Source organism: Mastigoproctus giganteus, chromosome 3 (genome assembly GCF_048544385.1).
Source record: "Mastigoproctus giganteus isolate SK-2022 chromosome 3, ASM4854438v1, whole genome shotgun sequence".
In the NCBI taxonomy this organism is placed as follows: domain Eukaryota; kingdom Metazoa; phylum Arthropoda; class Arachnida; order Uropygi; family Thelyphonidae; genus Mastigoproctus; species Mastigoproctus giganteus.
In genome coordinates, this window is record NC_143577.1 from 133,652,736 (window position 1) to 133,679,567 (window position 26,832).

The following is a 26,832-nucleotide window of genomic DNA, read 5'->3' on the forward strand; positions in this document are numbered from 1 at the left end:
ACATTGCATACACCTTCATTTTTTCACATGTCTTTAAAAATAATTCAGAAATTGATGGCATCAGTTGAGCAAAGGTCTCTATTAGTTGTAATAATGGAGTGACTATGAAAATTATATTTTAAGATACGAAATGTATTTCTAACGGAGAGAGAAGAAAAATTATAATTTGATACATATTCAACGAATTACTTATCAGGTCATTTCTTTTATGACTAATGCACTAATGACCTATAAAGACTTCACATGTGCTTTGAGGAAGAAGTGCGAACCATTCGAATAATATCTACACATTTATTATGGGTGCATCCTCTTTAAGATCTTTGCGTTGGTTTATTTGACATATGAGCCGTAGAGTATCACATAGATGAGGGAATCCGAAGTAATCAATTCTCCAGGGTTTAGATTCATATCATTTCGCACTTCGCACTCTGGGCGACTACAATGCTTTTATGCCATTGGATTCACATCAGCATTCCTGGGAGCGGACGGATATCAAGCCTTGGTGGATGATCAAATCTTCTTGTTTTACAAACCATCTCCCAGAAATTCTGTACAAGTTTTAGAGTTTCGTTTCCCTGTTCTCTTTTGTCTCCAGAGTTTTGTTAGAATTGTTCTCTCCTAGAAGCCAGTACGTCGTCACCTTTCCTTTACCCTGTAAAAAAAAATCATGGTTTTATATACATCGAAATGTTTCAGTTATTTCAAACAATTGTGTTCAAAAATTAACGTGTGAACTACTTAAAACCATTTAGTCATGCAGACTGATAATCATAATCTTTAACTTTCTCAAATTTACAAAAATTATCATTTCTGATAATCGCTCAAAAAGGATATGCTTAACCCAGATGAGCTTATTTTTCGAACCCTGAAATACGTCTATCATAGGAAAGACTAATGTCTAATATCTTGTACTGAATGTCCAAGAGAATTTTCAAAAAAATAGACATCTCGCATTCACTGGTGGCTGTTGTTGTTTGGTTTTTAGGAGCATTAGCAACTAAGGCCATATTGTTCCGGAATATGCGGTGGTTATTCCCTGACCTTTCCGCATCCTCCGTATTTGGTGGGGACGGGCTCGAATCCCGGTTTAAACAAGAAGCGTATGCTACGCACTGCTGCTCCTTCCCACCTGGCTACGGAGGCGCCTCACTGGTGGCATGCAAGACTAGTGGATGAAAGCGATCCCGCACTTGGGAAGCCCAAAACCTGGGGGGGGGGGCTAGCAAAATCATCTTGAATCTAACAAAAGGCTACTAAAGGGGGAAAAAATCCCATACCGAATACCATATCCAAATATGGTAACAACATTAAATCAAGCTTCTAGTGAAAAAGAGGCTAGCAAATTCTGTTACCAAAAGGAATAATAATAAGAAGGATAACACTAGAAGGATCACAAAAACAAACGAAGAAATGTACTGCGGAACAGGTTATTCAAGTAACAATAACATCGATATTAAACTCAACCAAGTTCATGAAGAGAAAGTCCAGGTTTTAAACTATAGGAGGGGGGGTGTACTTTAATTTATCTTATTTTTATTTGCTGCGTAACCTAATAAATAAAAAAACTAATAAATAATTTTTATTAGTATTGCGGAAAATGGCAATTGCTGCCAATGTTGAGGAAACTCCACCCATCAAGCACCCAAAAGCAGGGCTGCATTGGGGATACACGCGGGTATATACCGCATATCCTCTGGATTTAAAAAAATATATATATTATAATTTGATTCTTAGGCAATACTTATAGGTTTATTATTTTTAATATACACTCAGTGATCACTGAATTATGACAAGTATTAGGTATAATACTTCATAGGTCCTCCTTTTGCCCTCAGTACAGCAGCTATCCAACTTGGCATTGATTCAACAAGAGATCGGAAGAGTTAGGGAGATATGGCCAATTAAGCTGTGTATAATGCTGTCAGCAATGCAAGTATGGAGGTGATTGGTGTATCCGGACCCCTGATATGCATTTCCATAGTGACCCACAAGTGCTATATGGAATTGATATCGAGGGAGTTCGGAGGCCAATCGATATGCTGGAAGTCAGAACCGTGTTCCTCAAACCATTCCTGCACAACAAGTGTCCGATGACTCGGCGCATTTTCATCTTGGAAGATACCATCTCCATTCGGGAAAAAGTGTAACATAGGGGGGGGGGCGGTGTACACAGTGAGCAAGCGGTTAACGAAAGCGGAGACCCCTGATACGTTGTTCCACATGCACCAGGGATCCAAATTCCTGCGAGTGAAACATACCCCACACCATACAACCGTCTCCACAGGCCTGCGCTTTTGATACCGTGCATGATGGATCAAGAGCCTCATGTTGTTGACGCCAAATTCGTAAACTACCATCCACGGTGTGGAATAAATGATGTGACTCATCCGACCAGCGCACTTTCTTTCAGTCTTCTAACGTCCAACTTGCATGCTCTTTGCACAAGACGAGTCTTTTACGCCGATCAACTTTGGTTAGGAGAGGATACCGAAGGGGTCGTCTGCTGGTATAGCCCATATGTGCGAACGTGCGATGCATGGTCATGCCAGATATTGTTCCAGGTTGGCCCCTGTTGTATTGGATAGTCAACCCTTCAAGCGTGCTGCGTCTGTTCGCCTGTACGATACGTCGGACCCGGCGCTCACCTCCAACATCAACATTTCGCTGACATTTTCAGTGTTGCCGTTGGGTCGTTGTTTGACCATTTTGATGCCAGTCCTGGTACACTTTAACTACGGCGGTCATACCAGTTCAGCTGTTTGGGAAATGAGTCGCCAGCTCGTCGAGCACTCACAATCCGTCATTTGCCGACCGGGCTAGCCGAGTGGGTAAAGCACCTGCCCGGCAACCCCAAGGTCGCGGGTTCGATTCCCGCCTCGGGCTTGGATCAAAGTACTGCAAAAACCTTGGGAGGTGCAATATGGCCACAGAAGCCGATGCGCCAACAACTACCAAATCAAAAAAAAAAAAAAAAAAAAAAAAAAATCCGTCATTTATCAAAGTCTGATAAAACCTTCCTTTTACCCATCACACTGAGAATTTTACTACGTACAGAACTACTGACACCTTATCTATGCTACGTAGGTCGACTAACTGCGCACTCTCGTACCTCACCTGGTCAACTGGGCACATTCAGTTTTCATAGGGGTGGTCATAATTCAGTGATCACTGTGTATATATGTCGTATATATAAGTAAGTAAAATGCCGTATATGTATATATAGCCCCTTTAGTCTGGGTGGTTGGCTACAGACGAAGTCACCTACATTGTGGGTAAATAGCGATAAGTTTTTTATATATTTTAATTTATATTCTCTTCTTTTCCCTTTTTTTTATATTTTCTTCCTTTTACTAACCTTACATTATCCCTTGCGTTTTCTAAAAATCTGTCTTGGTATACATGATTGTTTTCAATATTATTTACTATATACAGCATATTATATACACATTATGGTCGTAATGCATCATTGCTGTTGTAGGTGCGTTGTCCAATAAGTATTAATTACACTTTGTTGGTTACAATTTATTAATTTTCTTTCTTTATCTACTTATACATTAAAAAAAAGTTTTCCTCTTAGTGATATTTATTCGAGAAAATGAGAGAGAGGGCAGGGCAATTACGTCACTACAAATGGAATTAATTATTGACAACCATAACGTGAATTAGTATCGGTAAGAGTATCCAGTCCACGTGTTTTACAAGTTTTTGCAGCTCCGGCGAATGAGAATTTTATTTAAATTTAGCCGTTTTAATGACTTAATTGTTATATTAAATTATTTTCTATAAGTAGCTTATACACCTAGTCAAGCTCCTTTTCACAAAGTGACTGAGTTAGTCGGTCTCAGGCGTAGATAGCAAAGTTTTATACCCCCAGAACTGTGGTTTTTTCGTCCAGCAAACAGGCAAATCGACCACAGAACACAAGCAATTTACAAACAAAATAAATATATGGGTAGATGTAATGATTTACAGGAAACCCTGATATCATCGTTTTTTTAGTCAAGCTCCTTGGTTTATTTTGAATTTAGATAGCGCGATTTTGAAATTTAATTAATACTTAGTGTCCATAGATTTTTCATTCGTAACTTTCCGCCATTGTTATGCGATACAACGTGTATCCCGAACTAGATATCGTAAGGTTTAAGTTAAAACTTGTTATAAGTCATTGTCAATTAAATTGTACTTTTTTAACTAAATACGTATAACAACTTAGATTTTACGAACTAACATTATTAATTAATACATATAACTTGATAGGAGATACGGAAGTTATATAACGAAACTCGGAAACAATACTCGATACTGAAAAAAACAAATAAATAAAATAAAAAATATATATACACACAGGAACTCCCCGACTTACGTAAGGATTGCGTTTCGACGAACGTGTAAATAAAATTATTTATTGTATTTATTCAGTTTTTTATCTCATACACAGGAAAAATTACAAAAGTGTTCAATTTAAAAAAAAAATCAAAATTATAAAATTACAAAAAAAGAGAGGAGACAGGCATAACGTCAGTAAGTTTTACCTCTCGAGAATCGTTGCCTTTAGCTGATAAGTACGTCGCTGCGGAGGTTGGGGCTGTGGAGATTTAGAAGGGCTCGACCGCTAAACCATACGAAAGAACATATTAATGGATGACTGAACCGTGGCTTTTTTCTTTTCATCGTAGATTTCTTTGTACAAGCAAGTATATCATTCATCTCTATGTTAACTTTTAAGAATCGTTCGCTGTCAAGATCCATCCACCATTGCCGATCAATTTCACGAAATGCCATTCCATCTCTCTGGTGATAAAGCGTCCCGGCTCCTCATTTGGTTCATCTCGAGCTTCGTCAGCATTTTCTTCTTTCGCTATCGCCGCCTGCATGTCGATAAGTTCTTCGTTAGATAATTCCTGCTCTTCTCCTCTATTAACTCCTCCACGTCTTTGGCATCAACCTCCAACTGAAGTAGCTCTGCAACCTTAACGATCTTATCCGTTACCTCCTCATATGATTCGTTTTTTTTTTTCAGATTCTTCGAAGCCTTTTACGTGACGTGGGCATATTTTCTTCCATGGCCCATTTAAACAACTTTTAGTAATTTCCACCCAGGAATTAATGTTTAAGATGGCGGAGTAAATATGTAAGATTTCCAAAAGTCTCTTAACGTAAAATTTTTCTCATCGTCTACTGCAGACAATGCCTGAGCAAATGTTGTGCGTAAATTCGAAATAACACCCTGATCCATTGTTTGGATGAGTGAAGTCGTGTTTGGCGGTAGAAAAATTGACTCTAACGTTGGAATTGCAATCATCTAGATGCGTAGGATGTCCAGGAACATTATCTAATAGAAGCAAAAATCTTGAAAGGAAGGTCGTTGTCTTTACAATAGTTTTCAACCTCGGGAATGAAGCAGCATTTAAACCTATCCTCAAAGAGAGAGAGATATATTGTTATCCATGCTCTCTGGTACACAGACAGTGGTTTTAATCTGTAATCTCCCGCTGCATTAGCCCCAAGCAAGAGCGTGGCCCTATCTTTTGACCGCCTTGAAACCTGGCATTGTATTTTCCTCTTTGGCAATATGTTCGATCTGGCATTTTTTTCCAATACAGAGCAGTCTTGTCAACGTTAAAAATTTGTTGCGTTGAATAGCCGCCTTCATCAATAATTTTTTCCAACACATCACAAACTTTCTCTGCAGCTGAAGAATCTGCACTGGCGACTTCACCGCATACTTTAAAGTTGAGGAAACCAGCGAGAGGCTTGAACTTATTAAACCACCCGTTGCTTGCCACGAACTTGAGTTGGTGTTCCTCGAACTTATCCTTAATATCTTTATAAATACTTGTTACTTTTGCTTGGATGGTCACTTGACTCAGGGGCACTCGCTTCTGAATCTGATTTTCCATCCATATTATTAACAGCTGTTCCATCTTTTATACAGCACCTGAATTTTGTTTTGTGATCACTGTTGATTTTAAGTGCGTTGATCCTTTGATCTGTTCTTTTATACCCGCACTGTCCTTAAAATAGTATTCAATGTTGAAGCAGAGAGACCTAAGTTCCCTTGTAATAGCTGAAAAACTTTGTCCTGCTTCGTACTACTTAATCATTTTCATCTTCATTTCTAAATCAATTTTGTTTCGTTTCCTGGCACTACAACCACTTGCATTTTCTTTTGGTCGCTTTCCCTTCATCATTGTAATACGTAAGTAGGAATGAAGAAAAGTTTCTGAAAATTTGTTTTTTATATGATTGAAAATTATGATGAAATCGTGTTCCCCTTCACTGAAGGGGAACACACTTTCATCATAATTGCATAAAAACCCACACAATTGCAGTTATTTGCATTATCGCAAATGCAACAAAATCGAGTTTACTACCCGATCTAACTAACAGAAAAGCCCAATAAACTGGAAAGTGTATACTGTTTTTTTTTTTTGTTGTGACCTCCAGAAACGTCCTTTAGAAAAATATCACAAAGGCGTTCAAAATTGATTCTTATAACGGGAACATATGATAACGATGAAAGGTTAGTGCAATTTCCATTATAAATATGACCTTTTAGAGAGATAAATAACTTAGTAACACTGGGAAATTTTCATCTTCCAAGGACTTGGAACGAATTACAAAAAAAAAAAAAAAAAAAAAAACAATAATAAAACAATGTGTTATTGGGTTCACATTACGATATTTACGTTATACAGGATCATTTATTTCTACGGGATACAAAATACATTTCCACGATGTTTTCAGGTTTGCACCGGCCGGAAAAAAAAAAAAAACTTATGTAAAGACGAATTTACGTATGTCGAGTATTACGCAAGTCGAGGAGTTCCTGTACTCTCTGTGCTATCATTCGTAAAGTATATACGACTACATATACGAGTATATACGACTACATATACGAGTATATACGAGTATATAATTTAACGACTACAGCACTGCTGACAAGCTACCTGACTGCATTAATTTTCAGAGTTTCCAGGAGCTGAGGGTTTGTCCTTGTAGTATATACATAGAGCAAGGTGTTTATTTTTGTGAGCAAACTGAGTACAGCATATAAAGAAAAAAACATTTATTATACAAGTCAGCATTTAGAGCTATACATATAAGGGATAATGTCACTCCCCCTTCTTTTGGATGCGCCTGTGATGTCTCTGCTCAAGGTGTTCGCTCTGTTAGGATGAAATTCGAGCCCTCGGCAACCAAGGATTCATTTATGTCTGATAGCTGCGGTTCTGGATCGCGTTGTTTTGTAATGAAGTGATCACTTTGTGTCATTTCATCCTACATAACCATTTCATCTCTCTCTCTCTCTCTTGTTTGTTCTAGCGTGTTTTATGATATTGACGGAGAGGGCGAGACAGAATTTAACAAATAACAAAATTTATTAAGAAAAGAAAGACATATAAACAACATACTTGCATCCTGAATTAACACAATGATTAAAGTATGCGTTGCTTCCAAGTTCAAACTTAAAATGACTACAAAAATTTACTTAGAGGAAAGTTGTAAGAACCTATAGTCAAGTACCTTCATAGTATTCTACGTTATACTTTATGGACATATACATTCCTTCACTTTGTCACTCACTAAATAACGATAAGTGGACAAACTTACATAAAACACTATCAGATTCTGCATATCTTTAAAGTAAACGGGAAACATTTTGTGATCACGCTTATCACCTTTGTCTTATCACCTTTTATCAAATATTCTCATTATATTTAAATTACTAGTATCTGTCCATATTGGATTATTTTTGATAATTTTTGGCATTTAGTTTATTAGGAAAACCTTTCAGGTATTTTCGCCAATTACAGTTATTCCACCCATTATTGAATTCACACAGATTTTAATACTTAGGAAGAAAGCATTTCGTTTATTATAATTTTGCTGTCTCAGACATTTCCATAAGAAACTGTATGCTTGTCAGGTTAAGTTGTTATCATCAAAAGCCGATGGTTTGGCTTCCCTTCTTCCAGTTAGGCACCAGGGCACTGTCCCAGGCTCGAAGACTCTTTCTCTGCACTGCACTTCTGATGCTTCATTCGGATCGGACGGTGCGGACAACGTCTGAACAGCATTAGCATTAGCAAGGGCATATGATGCAAGAGAGTAAGCTTATTTAGCATCAGCCAAAAACAAAACACACACCCCCTTCACACTTCACCCATCCACTCGCTCCAAATGTTTATCTAGTTTTGGCTTGAATCTGATTAAGCTATCAACTTCTAACGACAAATGGAAGTTTGTTCCAGCAATCAACCAGCCGCTGGCTAAAGGCAACCTTCTGCACATCTAACCTCCAACTGTCTTTCCTCAATTTGAATTTTACCCTCTCAGGCGATTATTCTGAGCAAGAGGAAGAATCCCATCAGCATTGAGCATGCTTACACCATTCAAGGTTTTACACAACTCAATCAGATCACCTCGCAGGTGCCTCGTCTCCAGACATTGTAATTTGCAAAACCTAAAGCCTTTCTTCGTAAGAGCAACACTTTGTTCCATTCACTAATCTTCTTGTCCTTCTCTGTACTCGTTCCAACAGCTCTATATCCTTCTTAAAATGAGGCCTCCAGACCTGTATACAGTACTCAAGGTGTGGCCTTATACAAGGAGATAATCACCTCCTTATCCTTGCTAGAAAGATTCCTGTATATCATTGACGCGTCACCATGAGCTACTCTTGCAGACCATCTGCACTGCTCAGAAAACTTCATATCTGTCTGCGCAATTACGCGCATGTCCGTTTCACTCTCTACCACTGTCAGTGCAGTACCACACAGTTGATATGTTACTCTGGGGTTACTGCTTCCCATATGCAGTTCTTTACATTTGTCAATGTTAAACTTCAGTTGCCACCTCTAAACCCATCTGCCCAACTTTTCTAGATCCTGCTGCAGCAGCGTACTGTCATTAGTGTCATTAGCAACCTTGTCGACCTTCGTATTATCTGCAAACTTGGAGAATAAGCCTGGTATACCATCATAAATATCATTAATGAATACAGAAAACAACAATGGACCCAACACTGAACCCTGCGGGAATCTACTAACAACATTAGTACATGAAGAGCGGTGTCCATTGATTACCACTCTGTCTTCTCTCTCTCAACCATCCCTTTATCCATTGCAGCAATTTGCCTCCAATACTACACTTCTCTAATTGTGAACAGTATCAAAAGCCTTTCTAAGATCCAAATATATGATATAAAAATTATTCTTCGCATCCAGTTCCCTTGTGACTACATCATAGTATCCAGTCAACTAGTCAGACAAGACTTCCTCTTAACAAACCCATGCTGCGTACAAGCTATAACTGAAGTCTTGTGTAAATGATCCTGCAATGCTTCTTTAAGGAGTGCCTCCATTAATTTTCCTGTAACAGAAGTTAATCTAACAGGTCTGTAATTACCCGTGTCTCCTTTTGTCCTCCTTTGTGGATTGAGGTCACATTTGCACATTTCCGGTCCATGGGTACCTCCCCTCAGTCCAAGGAAGCTCTCATAATTATGGCTAAGGGTTTGCTTACTTCCTTTGCTGCCTCCTTTATTATAACTGGATAGATTCCATCCACCCCAGGCACCTTTCTTATGTTTATCTTCAACAATTTATCCTCTAATTTATTCCCTATCATTGCAAGATTATCTAGCTTACTGCCAGAGTTTAATACACCTGTGGCATTCCCCTCTCTGAAGAGCTCCTCACGTGTGAATATGTAGATGCAAAATATTCATATAGTTTGTTAGCTAGCTGAGCAGGATTATCAACTGTTGAACCATCGATATCAAGTGGACCAATCTGATTCATCCCCTTCCTTCTAGAATTTACTTAAGTAAAGAACGTTTTGCTCTTTTTTTTTGCATTCTTTGCGAAAGATTTCTCCAAATCTGCTTTTGCCTGCCTAACTCCTTTTGTGACTTGGTTACAGACCAGCTTATATCTATCAGAGGCACCAGTGTCACCTGTTAATTGATATGTATCCCATGCATTTTTCTGCTCTGCCAAATGTCCAATTAGTTCATCTGACATCCATTTAAGCTTAAATCTTGAACAATATTTCTTAGTTGGTATGAAAAGCCTAGTAGCTTCGAAGATTATTTCTATGAATGCCTCCCATTTTGAATTTGCTGTTGGTAACATCATCAATTTTGTCCCACCTATAGATTTTAAATACTATCTCAGAAGACCGTAATCACCTTTATGAAAGCAAAAACCCTTCCCTTTACCCTTGATGGTAGTCACCTCTTTGAATAAATCCCACTTCAGCACATTATGATCACTGCCACCTAGTGGTTCCTTTATCTGCAGATTCTGACCACTACAGATTTTTGCTTATGCGGTGGCATCGAAGACTGGCAACATGTAATTTATTCTTGCCCAATTTACGTTCAGAGACTTTTGGCAACAGCTCTCAGCTACATCTCATCACTTTGCTCCTGTAAATGAACACGATTTAATTATATGTAAGGAAACTCTTGAAATCTTCCAAGAATTTGCAAAAAAAAATTTTAACAGACAGCATCAGCTAACCGGCTTCTCTACTGTCAGGATATCTGCCTTATAACTGAATTGTGATTTCACCTACCATCATTGACAATATATGTTCTTCCTCTCTTTCTGGCATTAGTTCCACTGAGTCTTCTGTTCTGCCATGTGTCACCCTGGCCAAGTCTACCTGAAATTTTATTATGAAACAAGGAGAACCAGACTTTACCTACTGATTTCTCTAACGACTCGACTAGTGCTGATTGGCATCCCATCACTAAGGTGCATGACCACTGCCCAATTCATTATTCTTGTCGGTTTTTATTTTATTATTATATATTTTTTTATTTGCCTATAATATTTTTTTAGAATTTTTATTTTATTTTATATTATTTATTTATTATTATTTATTTATTTAATTTATTATTATTTATTTAGTCATTTAATTTATTATTATTTATTTATTTATTTTATTTACTGTTATTTTATTTTTATTTGTTTATTTATTTATTTATTTTATTATTATTATTTTATCTTTATTTTTTATTATATTTTTTTACATTTATCTGCTGGTACCACCGGGTTGGGCTCCCAGTGGTAAAGGATTTGCTGGCATCCACTGGAATGGATTTTTTCCTACAGTGGATGCGGGATTCTTACCTTTTCGATTTTGTTTTTGACAGTATGCGCATTGTTGTGGCCCGCTTTCTGGTGGCATGGATGGGTACTAGGGAGCAGCCATCCTGGTGATCGCTGCTCGCTAGTTGCTAAGTGGCCAGATACAACAAAAATAACAGAACAAGACACACACGTCGCAGGCATTGCACCATACTTGTGTCTGGCCATTTCACAGAACTCTGTGCTCATCACAGTGCACCATGGTGGAGTTGAACTAACGTTTAGCTGCCGCTATATATATGACACAACACATGTCCACATGTCCACTTCTTTTCAGATATGGAGAGAAATTCATAAAACCTAGTTAGAGCGAAAGCTTTTTCTTGATCACTGAGATCCAAACTTTGTCTTGCTGTTATGGGAATATTTTTCTCTAATCTGACACCGGGTTCCCAATAACTTCACGATCCAGACTCGATGTTCCTCTGTTACAATATCGACAACTGAGTATTAGATTGAATTGGATGGGATCACAGGGAAGGTAAAACTTTCGGGTAACACTCTCCCCAGCTTCCCTCAGAAAGTTGGATGGGGTATCAACAAAATTCCATCCATAATTCTGTTTGTGGGACATTAAATATGTCCCAATAAACTTTAACCATGCTTTCTTCCTTTACAAAAGGCTAAATGAGCTTTTCTGTTTACATGATCTTACTGCAACATAAACATCTATGACAAGAGGACATTCAAGTGTGTTGGATTAACTCCAACTTTTTACCTCATACTAACAGAACAGAAGGTACTAATATTAATCTATGTGTTAAGATAATGGCATAATATCAAAATATCAAAGGATATGAATACCTAGGTTACAAGATATGTAAAATACAAGTTATATAATACTTCAACTAAATCACATAGCACTATGTACTACGTAGTAGAATGTTCTTTATGTTCTTCTAAATCACGTAGCACTACGTAGCAGAATGTTCTTTATGCTCTTCTAAATCACGTAGCACTACGTAGCAGAATGTTTTTTCATCCGGCAACCACTACATCTCTATGTCCATGAGTGATGTCTTGATGGAGCTCACAGTCTCTTACCTATCGCTTTACCTTTACTAATGTTCACTTCCTTCACTCTCTACATATTTGATCCAGTCTATTTAGAACCTTCCCTTGGGATCCTTTCACAATGATCCTCCAGGTTCCTCAAGGATGGTTCATGAAATACAGCAAATTATCGCAAATATTAGTAAGTGCTCTTACCATATGGACATGTGATATACAATCAAACTTATGAGTAATAACAATTAAAATACATTTCAACAAACCGATCCATGCTATTAGACTAGTTGAAACTTCCATAGACACACATTATACATAAACAAGTTAATGTACTCAGCATATTATACTTCAGCCAATTTATATGTATATCTGATTGAAACAAACATAAATCAAACATGAGTTTCGAAAATAGAGCTTAAAATCATATAAAAGAACGGTGTACAGCAAAACCAGAATTAAGGTATTTCTATAGACACTATATTTCCATAGAAACATCTGTGTTAACAAAAATCTATTATAGTTACATAAAACATTGACTCACATAAAACATCAATTCTACCATAATAGTATACATAAGTTTTCATATGTTGATTATATTTGTGAAAGGTCATCTGCCGTCTAGTTCCACTGATAGTCTTCTTTCTTCTACAGAGAAGAATGGTCTTGCGGATAGTTTGTAAGAGACAAACTATCCGCAGGACCATTTTTAATAGAACTGGTCAGTGCACTATACAACCTTCAGATCCTAAGATTTGAAACACTGAACTTATATTCTGTTTAATAATAGGCACAACCCTTCTGTTTATTCAAGTCATAGTACCGCACATCAAAAATAGCACTAATTAGAGTTGACCAAAATAATGGCACTTGCTGAGAGTCTGAGCCGACTCCTGATTCTTCCGCCTAGGTGTGCATCTTTTTGAAATAGACGAATTTTGTGATTCCTAATTTTCAATAAGTGAACTTTTCCCTTCCATACTGATTTTTATCCTCCCACATCATTGTTGATCAGGTTTCATTTCTAAACATCTTCTCACTCTTTTTTGGCTTTAGACCTCGTTCTTCCTTCAGCCTGTCATTGGGAAATAAAGAAACTTTTTTTCTCTGCCTTCTTTTATTCTCTTGGTTTGGAAAAATATAGGCACAGATTAATTTAATCAGCATAATGTTTTAAACAGCATTCTGAAATTTGGGAGGCATGAACACAGGAATTTTTATTCTTTGTAGTTGCTAGCGACTATGTGTTTGTACCGTATTGCTAGGAGTTGCTACACGATAGCAGTACAGTTGCTTCTGTATTGCTAGGAGTTGCTACACGATAGCAGTACAGTTGCTTCTGTATTGCTGGGAGTTGCTACACGATAGCAGTACAGTTGCTTCTGTATTGCTAGGAGTTGCTACACCCTTGATTTCAAACGGTCTTTGAGGTTGTCACAGACATTCTCTCAGATATACCAGACAAGCTGTACTTGCTACCTGGGAATCTACAACACTGATGGAACTGATATTCGGGTGACATTCAAGTCAAGTGGACCCAATTTCGATGAAACTGGATGGTCTGTGACAGCCAAATCCTCTGCTTGCACCTTCAAGATGCTGGGAATTTTAGTAATCCTGGGTATAATCTCCACGCCCAAGCACACGGTGGGTGACCACCCAGGTCTGAACCAACGTAAGTAGGGTTCGATGTGTGGGGCCCACACCACATGGAGGAATGCTGCCCCTCTCTGTTACCAGGCAATACTAGGTGGTAGATGACTCTCATCAACCTGTGTGATACCACCACTTTGCTTATTGCAGGCCTGAACGGGTGGAACCAATGTTTAGTTTCCAGAGCTAAGTTCCGGTGAACCCTTCCCCATCTATTCCATCATGCAGTATGACTGATGAAGTTTGAGTGTTTGATGAACATCGTAGCGAGATCCAATCTTCCTTACATTTCGAGGGTACCTCTCTAAAATGGTGTTCGCAGGCAGGCCGCGAACCTATTGGTAACTGTTTAGGAGGCTTCCAGATCAGCTAGTGCATAATCTTGCTACCTCTACTCTGCCAGAAAGTGACTGAAGGGAGTCCGAGTAGCGTGTATGTGGGGGACATTGACGAGGCCACATTATGTCAAGGGTCTGAGTATATTCTTACCACGTGTATGCCATATCCTAAAATTTCCTTACTTCATACAGCATGTCCCTCCCCCACTTTTTCTTGCTATTGAATACACCATGAATTGTCAAACTAATAGACTAAACTTATCTGCGAAAAGACCTAAACCTCCAAAACACTTCCTAGTTCATTTCACAAATATACGTGGTCTCAATTATAATCTCAACGATGAGCATGTCCAATTGCAATGTGTCAAACCCCATGTACTTTTTCTGACAGAATCGCAGTTATCGGTTGAGTCAACTTCTGCTCATCTCATTTGCCCAAACTATTTGCTATGTCATTCCTTTCTCCTCAAATGTCCGTCAAATCTCCTCTTTTCGATCTTCTCTGACTAAAAATCTCTGTAACTCAATCTGTCAAATTCATCTGTTGCCTCTACCATTCTCCCAACTGCACTATTCACTTGGAGCTCTTTCTCTCTTTGCAACTTGACTTTCTCCAGTCCAAGTTTCCTAACAGTGAGGTAATTTTCCGTGGTTATTTTAATGTTCACAACTCCACCTCGCTTCCGTTTTCTAGCCAAACCTACATAGCTGATCGAGATACTGAGGCTTTTGTAGTTACTAATGACCTTGCACAGATTATTCATTTACCTACAAGATTACCTGACAATCCTAACCATACAGCCAACACGCTTGATCATTTTCTCACAAACAACCCTTCTAAGTATGCCGTCGAAGTGATAGGTCCTTTACGCAAATCAGATCACAACTTGGTGATTGTCTCATCTCCAATGGAGCCTTTATCTCGTGACTATTCTCAGCCTCTTATTGTTTGGCACTACAAAAATGCAAAAAATTGGATGATGTTCGAGATTTCTTTTCTTCTTTTCCAGGGTCAGATTAATGTTTCTAAACTTCTGATGTCAACGTTTGCTCTGATCGTGTCAGTGAAATTATTCTCGTATGGAATCCTTTATCTCACAATCCGCTTTAAAATGTCGTCCTTTATCTAAACCTTAGTTTTCCAGTAAATGTGCTAAGGCTGTTCAAGAGAAGAACATTGCATATCGTAATTGGATTGTTTCCAATTCTTCTTCAGTTTCATTTTCTGCCTACGCAAATAGCTCGCAACAATTGTAAAGCAGTTATTAATTAGTCCAAACTATATTTTGAACAGGCTAAGATTAGAAAACTTTCTTCCTGCTCTAATGGTAGCCGAGAATTTTGGTCTCTTTCCAAAGTGATTGGCTGTAAATTTTGCTCATCTCTGCTCAATTGTCCCTTCAGCCAAGGAAAAAAGCTGATCTGCTAGCATCCCATTTTTCCTCCAACTCGTATATTAATGATCTTTTTATAACACCTCCCACCATTCCCAACATGCTCCATCCAATTCCTCATGTTGTCTTCCGGCAAAAGGATGTCAGAATGATTTTGACGAATCTTGATGCTAAGAAAGCTCCAGGTCCTGGTGGAATTTCTCCACTTGTTCTCAAAACCTGTGGTCCTGAGCTGATCCCTGTTCTTTTACCATCTTTTTTCACTTTCTTATTCCAAGTGTGTTTTTCCTTCTGCTTGGAAATTTGTTCACATCCATCAAAATTTGTTCACATCCATCAAAATTTGTTCACATCCATCCGGTTTATTCACATCTATCAAAATTTGTTCACATCAATCCAGTTTGTTCACATCCATCAAAATTTGTTCACATCCTTCCAAATGGGTCACAAATCCCTTACATCTAATTATCATCCCATTGCAATTTCTTCCACACTTTCTTAAATAATGGAAAACTGAATTAACCACAAACTCTTAAACCACCTAGAAACCTTCCATCTGATCAATGATCGCTAGTATGGATTCCCTTAGTGTTAATCTGCTGGTGATATTCTGGCTTATTTTACCCATTTATGGACAAATTCAATGGAACATTTCGGTGCAACACAAGAAGTTGTTCTTGACATCTCAAAGGCAAAAAGACTTCTAAACAAGCTTCCATCGTATGGTTTGCCCACTTTTTTTTATAATTGGTTATCCAAATTTCTCTCAGATCGCTCACTCAGGGTGGTGGTAGATGACTTTCTGTCTTCTATCTTCTCCACTAATGCTGGTGTCTCCCAAGGTTCAGTTCTTTCTCCCACTCTTTTAGTTTTGTCTGTTAATGGCGTTCTTCCATTGACGGGAAATCCTATCCATAGTTCTGACAATGATAGCACATTGCCTTCCATTTTCCATTTTGAGAAACCTTGCCCTGTTCAATCTGCGTGAACTTTTCGAATATCCTACCAATTCCTTAAATGCTGATCTGCAGGTAATTCTCCAGTCAGGCAAAAACGACTTAGTTAATTTCAATCCTTCTAAAACTCAGTCTTGTCTTTTCTCTCGAAAAAGGATTCTTCGGCTTCTATGCTTATCAAAGGATTCTGTGCTTATCTTTGATGACACTCCAATTTCTAGGCAAAATGACATATCTCTTTTGGGGATTAGCAAAAGCACAATACAAATATTGCTTCCTCTGCATCCAATACTTGGTTTTCTCTTTTGTTCTAGGCGTTTCCTTTCTTTCGAACACCTGTTCATTCTGTACACAACGGAAATCTGCCCTACCATGGAATATTGTTCCCATATCTAGGGTGTGGTGTTCCCAAACCTCTCTCAGGCTTCTAGATTCCTACATAGTTAGGTTAATTAATGACTCCTCTCTAACAGAGTCTATCCACTCACTGTCTCATAGACGTACTGTTTCTGCTGCATGCTTTTACTACAGATACTTCCACGGGGACTGTTCTTCTGAATTGGCTTTTATAATTCCCACTGTCTCCTTCAAAACAGTCCAAACATATACCAGCCAATATCCATTTACTGTCCATCTTCAAACTCCCAGAACCAACTATTCATCATCCTCCTTTATTCATTCAACTGCCGTTTCTGGAACAACCTTCCTACATACGTTTTTCCTGAAAATTACAGTCTACAGAAGTTCAAGTCTAATATCAACAATTATCTTCTTTCGTCTTCTAAACCTTCGACCCAAATACGGTCCTAATTAGTATAGGTTCTAATACCTCTCATGTTTATGGTTTTCACAAAAAAAAAAAAAAAAAAAAAAAAAAATATATATATATATATATATATGATAAAATTCTGATTAGCAGTTATACTTCCATTCGAAAATCATTTGTGGAACTAAAAATCCGATTCATATTGTTTCAAATTCTTATTTGAGATTAAACTGTTATATTGTTTTTTTTTCAATAATGCATGAAGAAGATCCTTTATCTTTACCTTGAAATCTAGATGTTGCCTCTTTTTGCTTGGAAAAAGAGGAAACAAGAAGTGACTGTGAGGAACCAACCATACCACAGACTACTTTTCATTTTTATTTCTCCAAATATATATATATATATCTTTTCTGTCTTTTCTTTGTCTTTTCACCTTGGATCCTGTCTCTTGAACTTGTATTTAGCTATGCAATGAGAGAAAGAAAAGAAAAAGTGTAACTAGGGAATTTCTGGACATACCCTAGACTAATTGCACCCATCCTCTCTTCATTTGATCATATATAATTAAGATATATTTTGTGGGAGAAATGTAAATATGCTCAATAATATATTTTCTCGATGGTCATATTTGATTAAAATTCTGGCACTAATCCTTTGGTTTTTTTCTGGAGATTTATTAAAATGATTCGTGTTTTTTCATGAAATTTACAATGTTGAGATAAATTCATTTCCCATTTTTATACTTTTACCCATACCATTTGATAACCTTCACTCATTAAGCCATCCAATAACATACTTGCTGATAAACATACTGACAAAAATCAACAAAACTGATCCATTTCTTCACCTTTATGGTCAGATTCTACATAGACATGATCCTGCAATTAATCCTTTTTTGTGCCATACATTTTCTTCTCTCTTTTTTTCCCTTAAAACTCGCTATTACTAGGCACTCTCTTTATTAATTTTATTATTTCCTTTATAGAATATGCTTCTTTCTCACGAGAAGTTCAACCACTAAGAATTACAAATTCCTTTACATCTATCGCTTGCATCCTCGCCTAGATCACTACTTCTTTTATACTGGTACATAAACAGAAAATTTATTTATTAAAACTTAAGTACCATTTCTTTAATTACCTTTTCCAAAATTAACTGCTTAGGCCATACTAAAATATTGTTATAGAGAAGAAAACTGATTCTCACTGTTTTACACAATTAGATTTGACACAATTAATTGTCAAATAAAGACAATTAGATTTTACACAGCTATCAGCTGTGACAAATTCCAATATTGCTGGTGGAGGCTCAGTATCTCACATTTATACGTCCATTGTTTCCCTTTACAGATGTCCACATTAGTATGAATAGATCCATCACATTTCAGGCACATCATGATTAGGAGCAAATTTCTCAACTTGTTCTTCATTGTGATGCCCTTCTCTGTGTCTTGCACCTTTGTGGGCAAACAGAACAAAACTAAAACAGTCATTCTTGGATGTTAATCAGTAGCTTATTTTAATGTATCTGTTAGCTTTATGTTAAAATCAAACCCAGTGTTAGTGAAATTTTATTCCGAGGTCTCCTCCTGTGTTCGTTCAGTATTGGGAGCTGTGACCCAATTCGCAAATCGATCTAATAATCCAAGGTTATCTGAGGGTGGCATTGGTGTTTCTGCTACCTCTTCTGCATAGGTTTGTGATAGTGAAGGCTGTGTTACATCTAGTCCTTGATCAGAGGTAGCATCAGACAATGTCGCCTCCTTTGAAATTGGTGTAACTGCTGAAGCGTTTGCAACACCTGCTGATTGGGGCATACCTAGATCCTGACTTCTGCTATGCATGTTATACTGGTGCACAGGCAAACCTTCCTCTTCCCTTCCACACTGTGGACCTAACTGTTGCTCCTATTTTACTTCTGATTGTAATTTTACACCTCTGTTTGGCAGATATGCAAGCAGAATGTACACAGGTAACCTAGGTGTTGTTGGCCCAATCGGATCAAACCATTTCTCTTCTTCTTCTGCTTCTTCTGGCTCTTGATAAACCTCTATTAGCATAGTATGTTGTTATCAGTCTCAGGATGCTCGAGATGTAGTTCTGGAAATGGTCCCAGATCTATAACTTTGGTAAGTGTGTCCACATGAACTAGTTGTTTGTCTCTGGGATGAAAAGTTTTGTGGTATTTGAAAGTTGACTGGAGACATCTGAGTTATCACATGGTAAGGTCCACTACTTTGATATGCCAATTTGCGGGTTTGACCTGGCCTAACTATCGATGTATACAGGTACACCACACTGCCCACTCTGATTTGCTTATCTACAACTCTAGTGGAGCGGTATTGTTCTTGACTTTTTCTTGCTTCTTGAAGGTGTTGTTGGACTATCTCATATATATGTTGCATCCTTGCTACAATATTCTCTCGATAGTGTTATAAAGAAACATAAGTTGGCTGAACTGGAATATGCCACACATGTTGAGGTCCCTCCTGCATAACAAATAGTTCGGCATTTTCTGTATAGATGAGTGAACAGCGGAGTGGTAAGCTGAAACTGCTAGTGGTATGCAAATATGCCAGTCTGACTGAGTGGTGTTAATTATGTGTGATATTATGGCTGCCAGTGTCATATTTAAGCATTCCACTTTGGCATTACATTGGGATGAAATGCAGTTGTTTGAAGCTTCTTAATTCCAAGATATTCGTAAATATTTTTCATCAGCAGGCTGCAAAAATTACTACCATGGTCTGTTAATAAGACTTGTGGAATTCCATATCTTGCCACAATGAAATTGATAAATGCAATTGCTACCTCTTTAGCCGTATTTGTCTTCAGTGGTATCACTTCTGTACCCCATGAATCAATCCACCCTTACTACAAGGTATTTATTCCCATCTAAACTGGTGAGTAACAGCCCAAGGATATCCATACTCACTCTGTACCAACGTATTGACTCAGCATGAACCAGCATCAGGTTTGCCTTTGCCTTTGAATTATATCGTTATCTCTCCAAATACAAGGCACAGGCATCCACATAATTTTTTATGTCACTGTATCTTTTTACCCAAAATAAATCTTTCAGAATTCTTTGTTATATTTTATCGAATGATAAATGGCTACTTTGCACAGCATTGTGGCATGCCTTCATGATCTCGGATTTTGGTGACTTTGAGATGACCAACTGCTCATACGATTGTTCCCTAGTAGATTTTGAGTTGGGAAGAGTGCTGTGTTATAATATTCCATCATTCAAATAGAAAGAATCTGGGATCTTCATTGAATATTGGATATTGTCTTCTAATTGTGTAATTAAAGCATTTAACCTGTTATCTTCCCTCTGCAATGACCTTGTCAGTAGCATACATTGGCATTACTAAGGCTTCTAAATTGACTTCGGTGCAACTGTTTTCATGACATTTCTCTTGCATGGATTAGGCTTAGCCTCTTCCTCTAGCACTGGTCAAGATATGAAATCTTCATTTGAGTGTAAAGGACCCAGTCTGTATTCCACTGAGAAATCAGTCTTGCAACTTCAAATTCCATCTGGTTAATTGGGGCATTGGATTTTTCAATTGCAAGAGATATTTCAGTGCTGCATTGTCTGAGAATATTACAATGTAATATTCCTTGCATATAAGAAAGCTCTGATCTGTGAGATCGAAAACACTACTGCCAACCTCTCGTTTTCAACATTGATATATGATTTCTCAGCCTGCTTCAACAATCTGCTTGAGTATGGAATTGGCTGCCGTCAGCGGTTTTCTGATTCTTGCTCTAAACTTCCCGCAATCGCATAATCACTGGGATGTATTTTTATTCAGAAAGGCTTTGAGAAATCTGGATAGATTAGTAGTGACCCTGCTATGAGAGCTGCTTTCAGTTTTTGAAAAGTGAACTGTGTTGTTTCAATCGAATGAAAAATGTATCTTTCTTTGTGAGGTTCGTTAGTGGGCGAGATACTTCTGCATGGTCCTTAATCAATTTCTCAAAATTCAGTCATACCTAAGAATCTTCTCAAGTGTTTGACTGTCTTAAGCGTAACCAATTCTTGATAGCAGCCACATTCTCAGGATCTGGGAAGACCTTCTCTGAACTAACTTGAGGTCCGAGATAAGTTCTCTTGCTTCACAAATTCACATTTGGATGGCTTCAGTTTGAGGTCATATTGTCTCAAGCATTGGTAAACATGGCTCTCAGAAATATTGCTGGGCTGTTTTTTTTAAACTGAATGACAATTTCTCAAACTGATTTAAAGCACACCAAGTTGCAAAAGCTGTTTTTTGTTTGTCTGCAGGGTGTACAGGAATATGCCAGATCTCGATTGAAGATCAAGAGTGTTATAGTAATGTGCTTTTCACAAATTATCCTGGATTTCGGTTATTGATGGATTGGAGAGTTCTCTGCAACAGTTTTGGCATTAAGTTTTCGAAAATCAATATACATACAAAGCGAACCACCACATTCTTTCACCATTAAAATAGATGCAGAATATGGTGACACACTTTGTGAAATTATACCTGATCCAACAATTCACTACCTGATTTTCCAACTCTTGTTGTAAGGCATAGGGCGTTCGATAGGCTCTCTGCTTGATTGTAACATTGTCTTCTAATTTTATTGCATTGCACTATGGTGGATCGACCCAGTTGGAGGGTGATTTGGCAAAAATCTCTGTACCTATTTAGCAACCTGATTAGTTCTTGACATTCATTAACAGTCATATGATTCAGATCGAAATCTACATATGCCACATTCTTTCACCACTCATTTGTTTACCTACAAAATTGATTTCTTGCATAATAATACATTCAATTTTTGCGAGTGCCATTCCTGCTGTGTGGTTCATAGGACCAGTTGATGACTTTGTGGCCACAACTCCAACCATTCTGTCTCTGGACAACTTGTCTAAAAAGTTTCCGACAGCCAACTCACTGCTACCTAAGTTACAGTTGGGCTCTACCAGAACCGATTGTCATGGATAAAATGTGTTTGCACATTAAACAGTCAATACCGTTTCTGTGCTAGGTTTCTGTGCTTTGAGGTTAATTTCCCAACACAGGGGTTTTGGTCACCCATGATTTGTTCCCTCACTACTATTTCACTTATGCAAGTCCCAAGTGGTACAGATTTTAAAATTCTTTTCCCTGAGTCTAATATAAAATAAAATTTTCATAAAATGTCCAAACCTAGGATCAGTTGATAATGATGACTCAGTTTATCTGAGGCCACAAAGGCCTCAGATAAACTGAGATTCACAATACACCTTGTAAACTGCGAATGACTTCCCTTCTAAAGTTAACTTTAGAATTATTTTTGTATCTAGAGATACTACATTTCTATTCCACATACAGTAATACCCTGACTTAGGCAAACTGGGAGTTACGCGGTTCTTGATTTTTTCGTTTGGCAACACTGCTGCCCACTATCTTCAAGGTCATTTTTCATATGTTATCGATATACAGTGCGACGGCGGAGAGTGAGAGCGAAAGATGAACAAAATTCGACTTTACTGCGCATGACCTGCACACATTTACAAGAATTTGTATTTCAACTGTCATATTTATATGTGTGCATTCGAATTCGTGCTCAATGTTTGTCGGAAATTACATCGTTTTCACGAGAGAAATGGATCGTGTCGGTCGAGCTATATACAGTCAGTCCTCGTATGACATGTGTTTACACTACAAGAATTCGATCATACACTATTTATAAATACGGTAACGATATCTTATAATATAACAAGAACCAAATTGGCTTATGCACAATTTGCCTTTGTGTTTACAAGAAATGGCAGTCGAACGCAGAATCACCCCAACCGGACGCAACACGATAGGAATGAAGAGAAGATTCTGAAAATGTATTTATGGTTTTTTATATCAGTGAAGGGGAAACACATTTCACCATAATAACGTAAAAACCAACACAATTCCAGCTATCGGTATGCAATTAGATCGAGTTTACTACCAGTTTATAACAGATTCCACTAGCAGAAAGGCAACTGGATTTTTATTGTTTTATGGTAGTAATCCCTAGAAATGTGAGGTGTTAATAGTGTAGCTCTGCCTTTATGGTGTTGTTTATTCAGTTGCTACATGCGCGCAACTTTGTTTATGCATATCAGGCATGCCTCCTCATTTTGTAATTGTGCTTTATTCCCTAAAAATGAGTAAAATACTTAAAAGGTGTGAAAAGGAAGCATCCTGGTGAAGACACTGCAGATTCAGAGAGAAAAAGAAAAGCAATTATCGATAAACAGAGGCGGACTGGATCAAAAATTCTTACCCGGGAAAATTTATAGTGGCCTCATACTATGGTTTATGGCCAAAATCACACAGGCCCACCGGGGTTTCCCCGGTAAGACTTATGGCCAGTCTGCGTCTGTTGATACAGAAAAAATATGAAATTGTGAAACGCTTTGAGCAAAATGAAAGACCATGTGATATTGCACGTGCTACAGGCCTAAATGAGGCAACAGCGAAAAGCACATGACAATTGCAAACTTGACAGGTCTCAGCTCAATTGAAAAGGGCTTAAAAATTTTAGAAAACATAGACTACAATGAAGAACGCATTATAGCTACAAAGCAAGGAATAAAAAAAAAAATATTAGCTTGCTACGAAGAAATTCTGCATGAAAAAAAGAAGTCTCTGTGTCGTCAGACGAATTTGTTAGATTTTATGTAGCCATCGACATCGAAATAAGTTTTTTACGTAAGTCATTTATTTTTTTAATACATATTATGTATTAATATGTATAAAGAACTGCAATTTTATTAATATTTTTCTTCTAAACTAGTGTTTTTGTTAGTCCTTGGTCCCAATTAAACAAAATTTATATGTATTTATATGCAAAGTTGTACCCCGACTTACGCGAATTCGACTTAAGCGATTTTCGTCGGACCCACCTATCACGTACCTTTGGGGTATTACTGTACTGTAATGCAAGGAAGCCACTGTCTTAAATAACTATTACATTTAATTTTGTTAAAAAATTCAGCACCAAGCAGGATGATTGATGTTCCACTGTCAATGAGAAACCTTGATTTTATTCTCTGATTTAATCCTTCCGCCAATGGTCGATTGCCAACTGGGCTAGCCAGGTGGGTAAAGTGCCTGCCTGGCAAATCAAAGGTATGGGATTCGAATCACGCCTCGGGCTTGGATCAGAGTAAATGTAAAAACTTTGGGATAGGTATTATGTTTACAGAAGCCAATGCACCAACAAATAACAAAAAAAATGGTAGATCAGTATCATTATCTGCTCTAAACACCTTGTGTACTGCTCTGTTTCCCTGAATATTCTGTATGGAAAACTTTGGTTGTCAATTTGATCTTTCCTAAATGTGAACAGATCCCCATTTATCTGTCTATGATTTATTACCCTGATTGTATATGTTCTGCCTTACTATTAAATAACACTTCTCTAGGACTCGTGTTATAAGTATTTGAATGTGCATTAACTGGAGAATAATTATTGACCCTGCTACAAAAGGACGTACTAACTTGTGGAGCGGGAGTGTATTTGTTTCTGGCTACCAATGAAAAGGCTCTTGAGATGCTATGAAAAAGCTTTTCTCTCAGGAAAATAATCTCTCTTCTCCCTGCCTTTAGGTGTGTGAAGCAACAGTGGTCCCCCACTGTGACTGACATCATCAGATCTCCTTTGGCCACTGGCATCCATGTTGTTTGTAATTAGTTCTCCCCTCTGAGTCATAAACGTGGACAGTTTCCACTCTCCCTGTTCATTAGATAAGTAGTGCGAATTACTAGGATTATTTCTGATTTGTTCTAACTGAAAATTAATTTCCATGGCCTATTTTTGAAATTCTTCATTAAGAGAAGACAATCTCTCCAGACAATTTGCCTCAATATTATTTGTTAATACTGCTTATTTATCATTATCAATGATACTATTAGCTACGTTTTTACTGACTTTTTTGCTAGTTTGCATAAATTTTTCATTGGTCTCTTCGCGAGAGGCTACTTCCAATGACTGCTGAAAAGTAGTTGGATTCTGGGGTAAGAATAATTGCTTCAATTTCATATTTAATCCATTTAAGAATTGAGATAAAAGAGCTTAATCCCTTATTGTCAATATTCCTGGTGTCTCATTTTTCATCTGAAAAGCAATACACAAATTCTTTAACCAAGAAGCAAACTGAATAACCGATTCTGTTGATTCTTGTTTAGCTGTGATGAAACTCTGTAGTTGTGTTATTAATGAGATTGGTCTCTCAAAATGCTTTACAAAGGCTTCCTTGAAGCGTTCATATTTTTTCTCTGCTTGCAGCTCAATCGAATGTGAGTAAAAATTCTGACGCTGTTCCCCTCAATCTCGACTTAATTATTGCTAACTTCTCTTTGCCTGACCAATTCAGGATTTCAGAAATTTCTTCCAACATTTCAAAGAACTGCGAAATCGAGATTTCTTCTTCCGGTCCACTAAATATTGGTATTATATTGTGCAATCTGCAAGTCGAGCTGAATTGGCCCTTACATGTTCAGGAGAAGGTTCTGGTTAATTCAGAAATAATGTTTCTGATATGGCAAAACTCACCCCATCTATATTCTGTTCCTCCATTATTTGTATAATATTTTTATAATAATAATAATAATAAGATTCTTTATTAACATAAATTTTATACAATAGTGATTCCTTACACAGAAAGCCAGAGGAATCTTACAATGTGTTGTTTATACAAGTAATTTTGTTTTATAAAAAAAAAAAAAAATAATAATAGTAATAATAATAATAATAATAATAATAATAACTAAATAGTAATTAATATATCAAAACAAAGACGATAATCAAAATGTAAAAATGAAGTAGTAATTACAGCGAAAAAGGACTACAAGTTGAGCAGAACATCAAATGACATCGATTAACTAACTAAGATCAGCACTTACATAAATGTCCTTTACAAACAGCAAGATAGGACAAGATCCATCACGATATGCCTTGTCTATAGTCCGCAAGTCGATGTCGATGTTGAGTGAGTTGAGAGTGTCCAGAGTCACATTAGGGAAGTGTCTCTTGAAATTCTGTAACCGCTGGAGCCTTGAACACAAGGAAGGGGTACTACAGAGATGTCTGCCTGGCAAAGGCCAACCAACCATGTTCCAGATGTTGATGTGATCCTGCTTAGCTGAGCAAAGATGGAGGAATGATTTTATTTTTAGCACATGGGCTCTGTGGACTATGGGCGTATATTGCAGTTTGCAGCAGAGAGTAGATTTAGATTTTGTGTAGATCTGGTGCGCCCAAAAGTTGGCCCACTTCAGCACCCAGAATTTGAGGCCCATAGTTTCCTGAGGCTGGTGGGTGGTGCCGCCGACCAAACTTGCACAGCATAGGAGAGTACACTACTGAAGTAAGTTGTGAGGTATTTCTTGATTATTTGCTTATTGTGCATTTTGCACAGATCAATTTTCATCCCCCAGAACGCTCTCAGGGCTTTGGAATACTGAGTTTTGATTTGTTTTTTATAGGTGAGGTTGGCATCAAGGATTACTCCTAGGAATTTGACACTGTCTGTAGGAGTCAGAACATTTCTTGCCAA

At 37.6% G+C, this 26,832-nt stretch overlaps 1 protein-coding gene across 3 annotated transcripts in view; it reads right to left on the reverse strand.

The window, feature by feature from the left end:
- Nucleotides 1-328: 328 nt before the first annotated feature.
- LOC150088279 (atrial natriuretic peptide receptor 1) overlaps nucleotides 329-26,832 on the reverse strand; it is a 1,689,763-nt gene continuing 1,663,259 nt past the window's right edge. For all 3 annotated transcript variants that reach the window (XM_090369441.1, XM_090369442.1, XM_090369440.1), the window contains one exon: nucleotides 329-652. In XM_090369441.1, coding sequence (XP_090225567.1) covers nucleotides 560-652 — 93 coding nt within the window. In that variant the 3' untranslated portion in view covers nucleotides 329-559. The remainder of the gene's footprint in view (nucleotides 653-26,832) is intronic.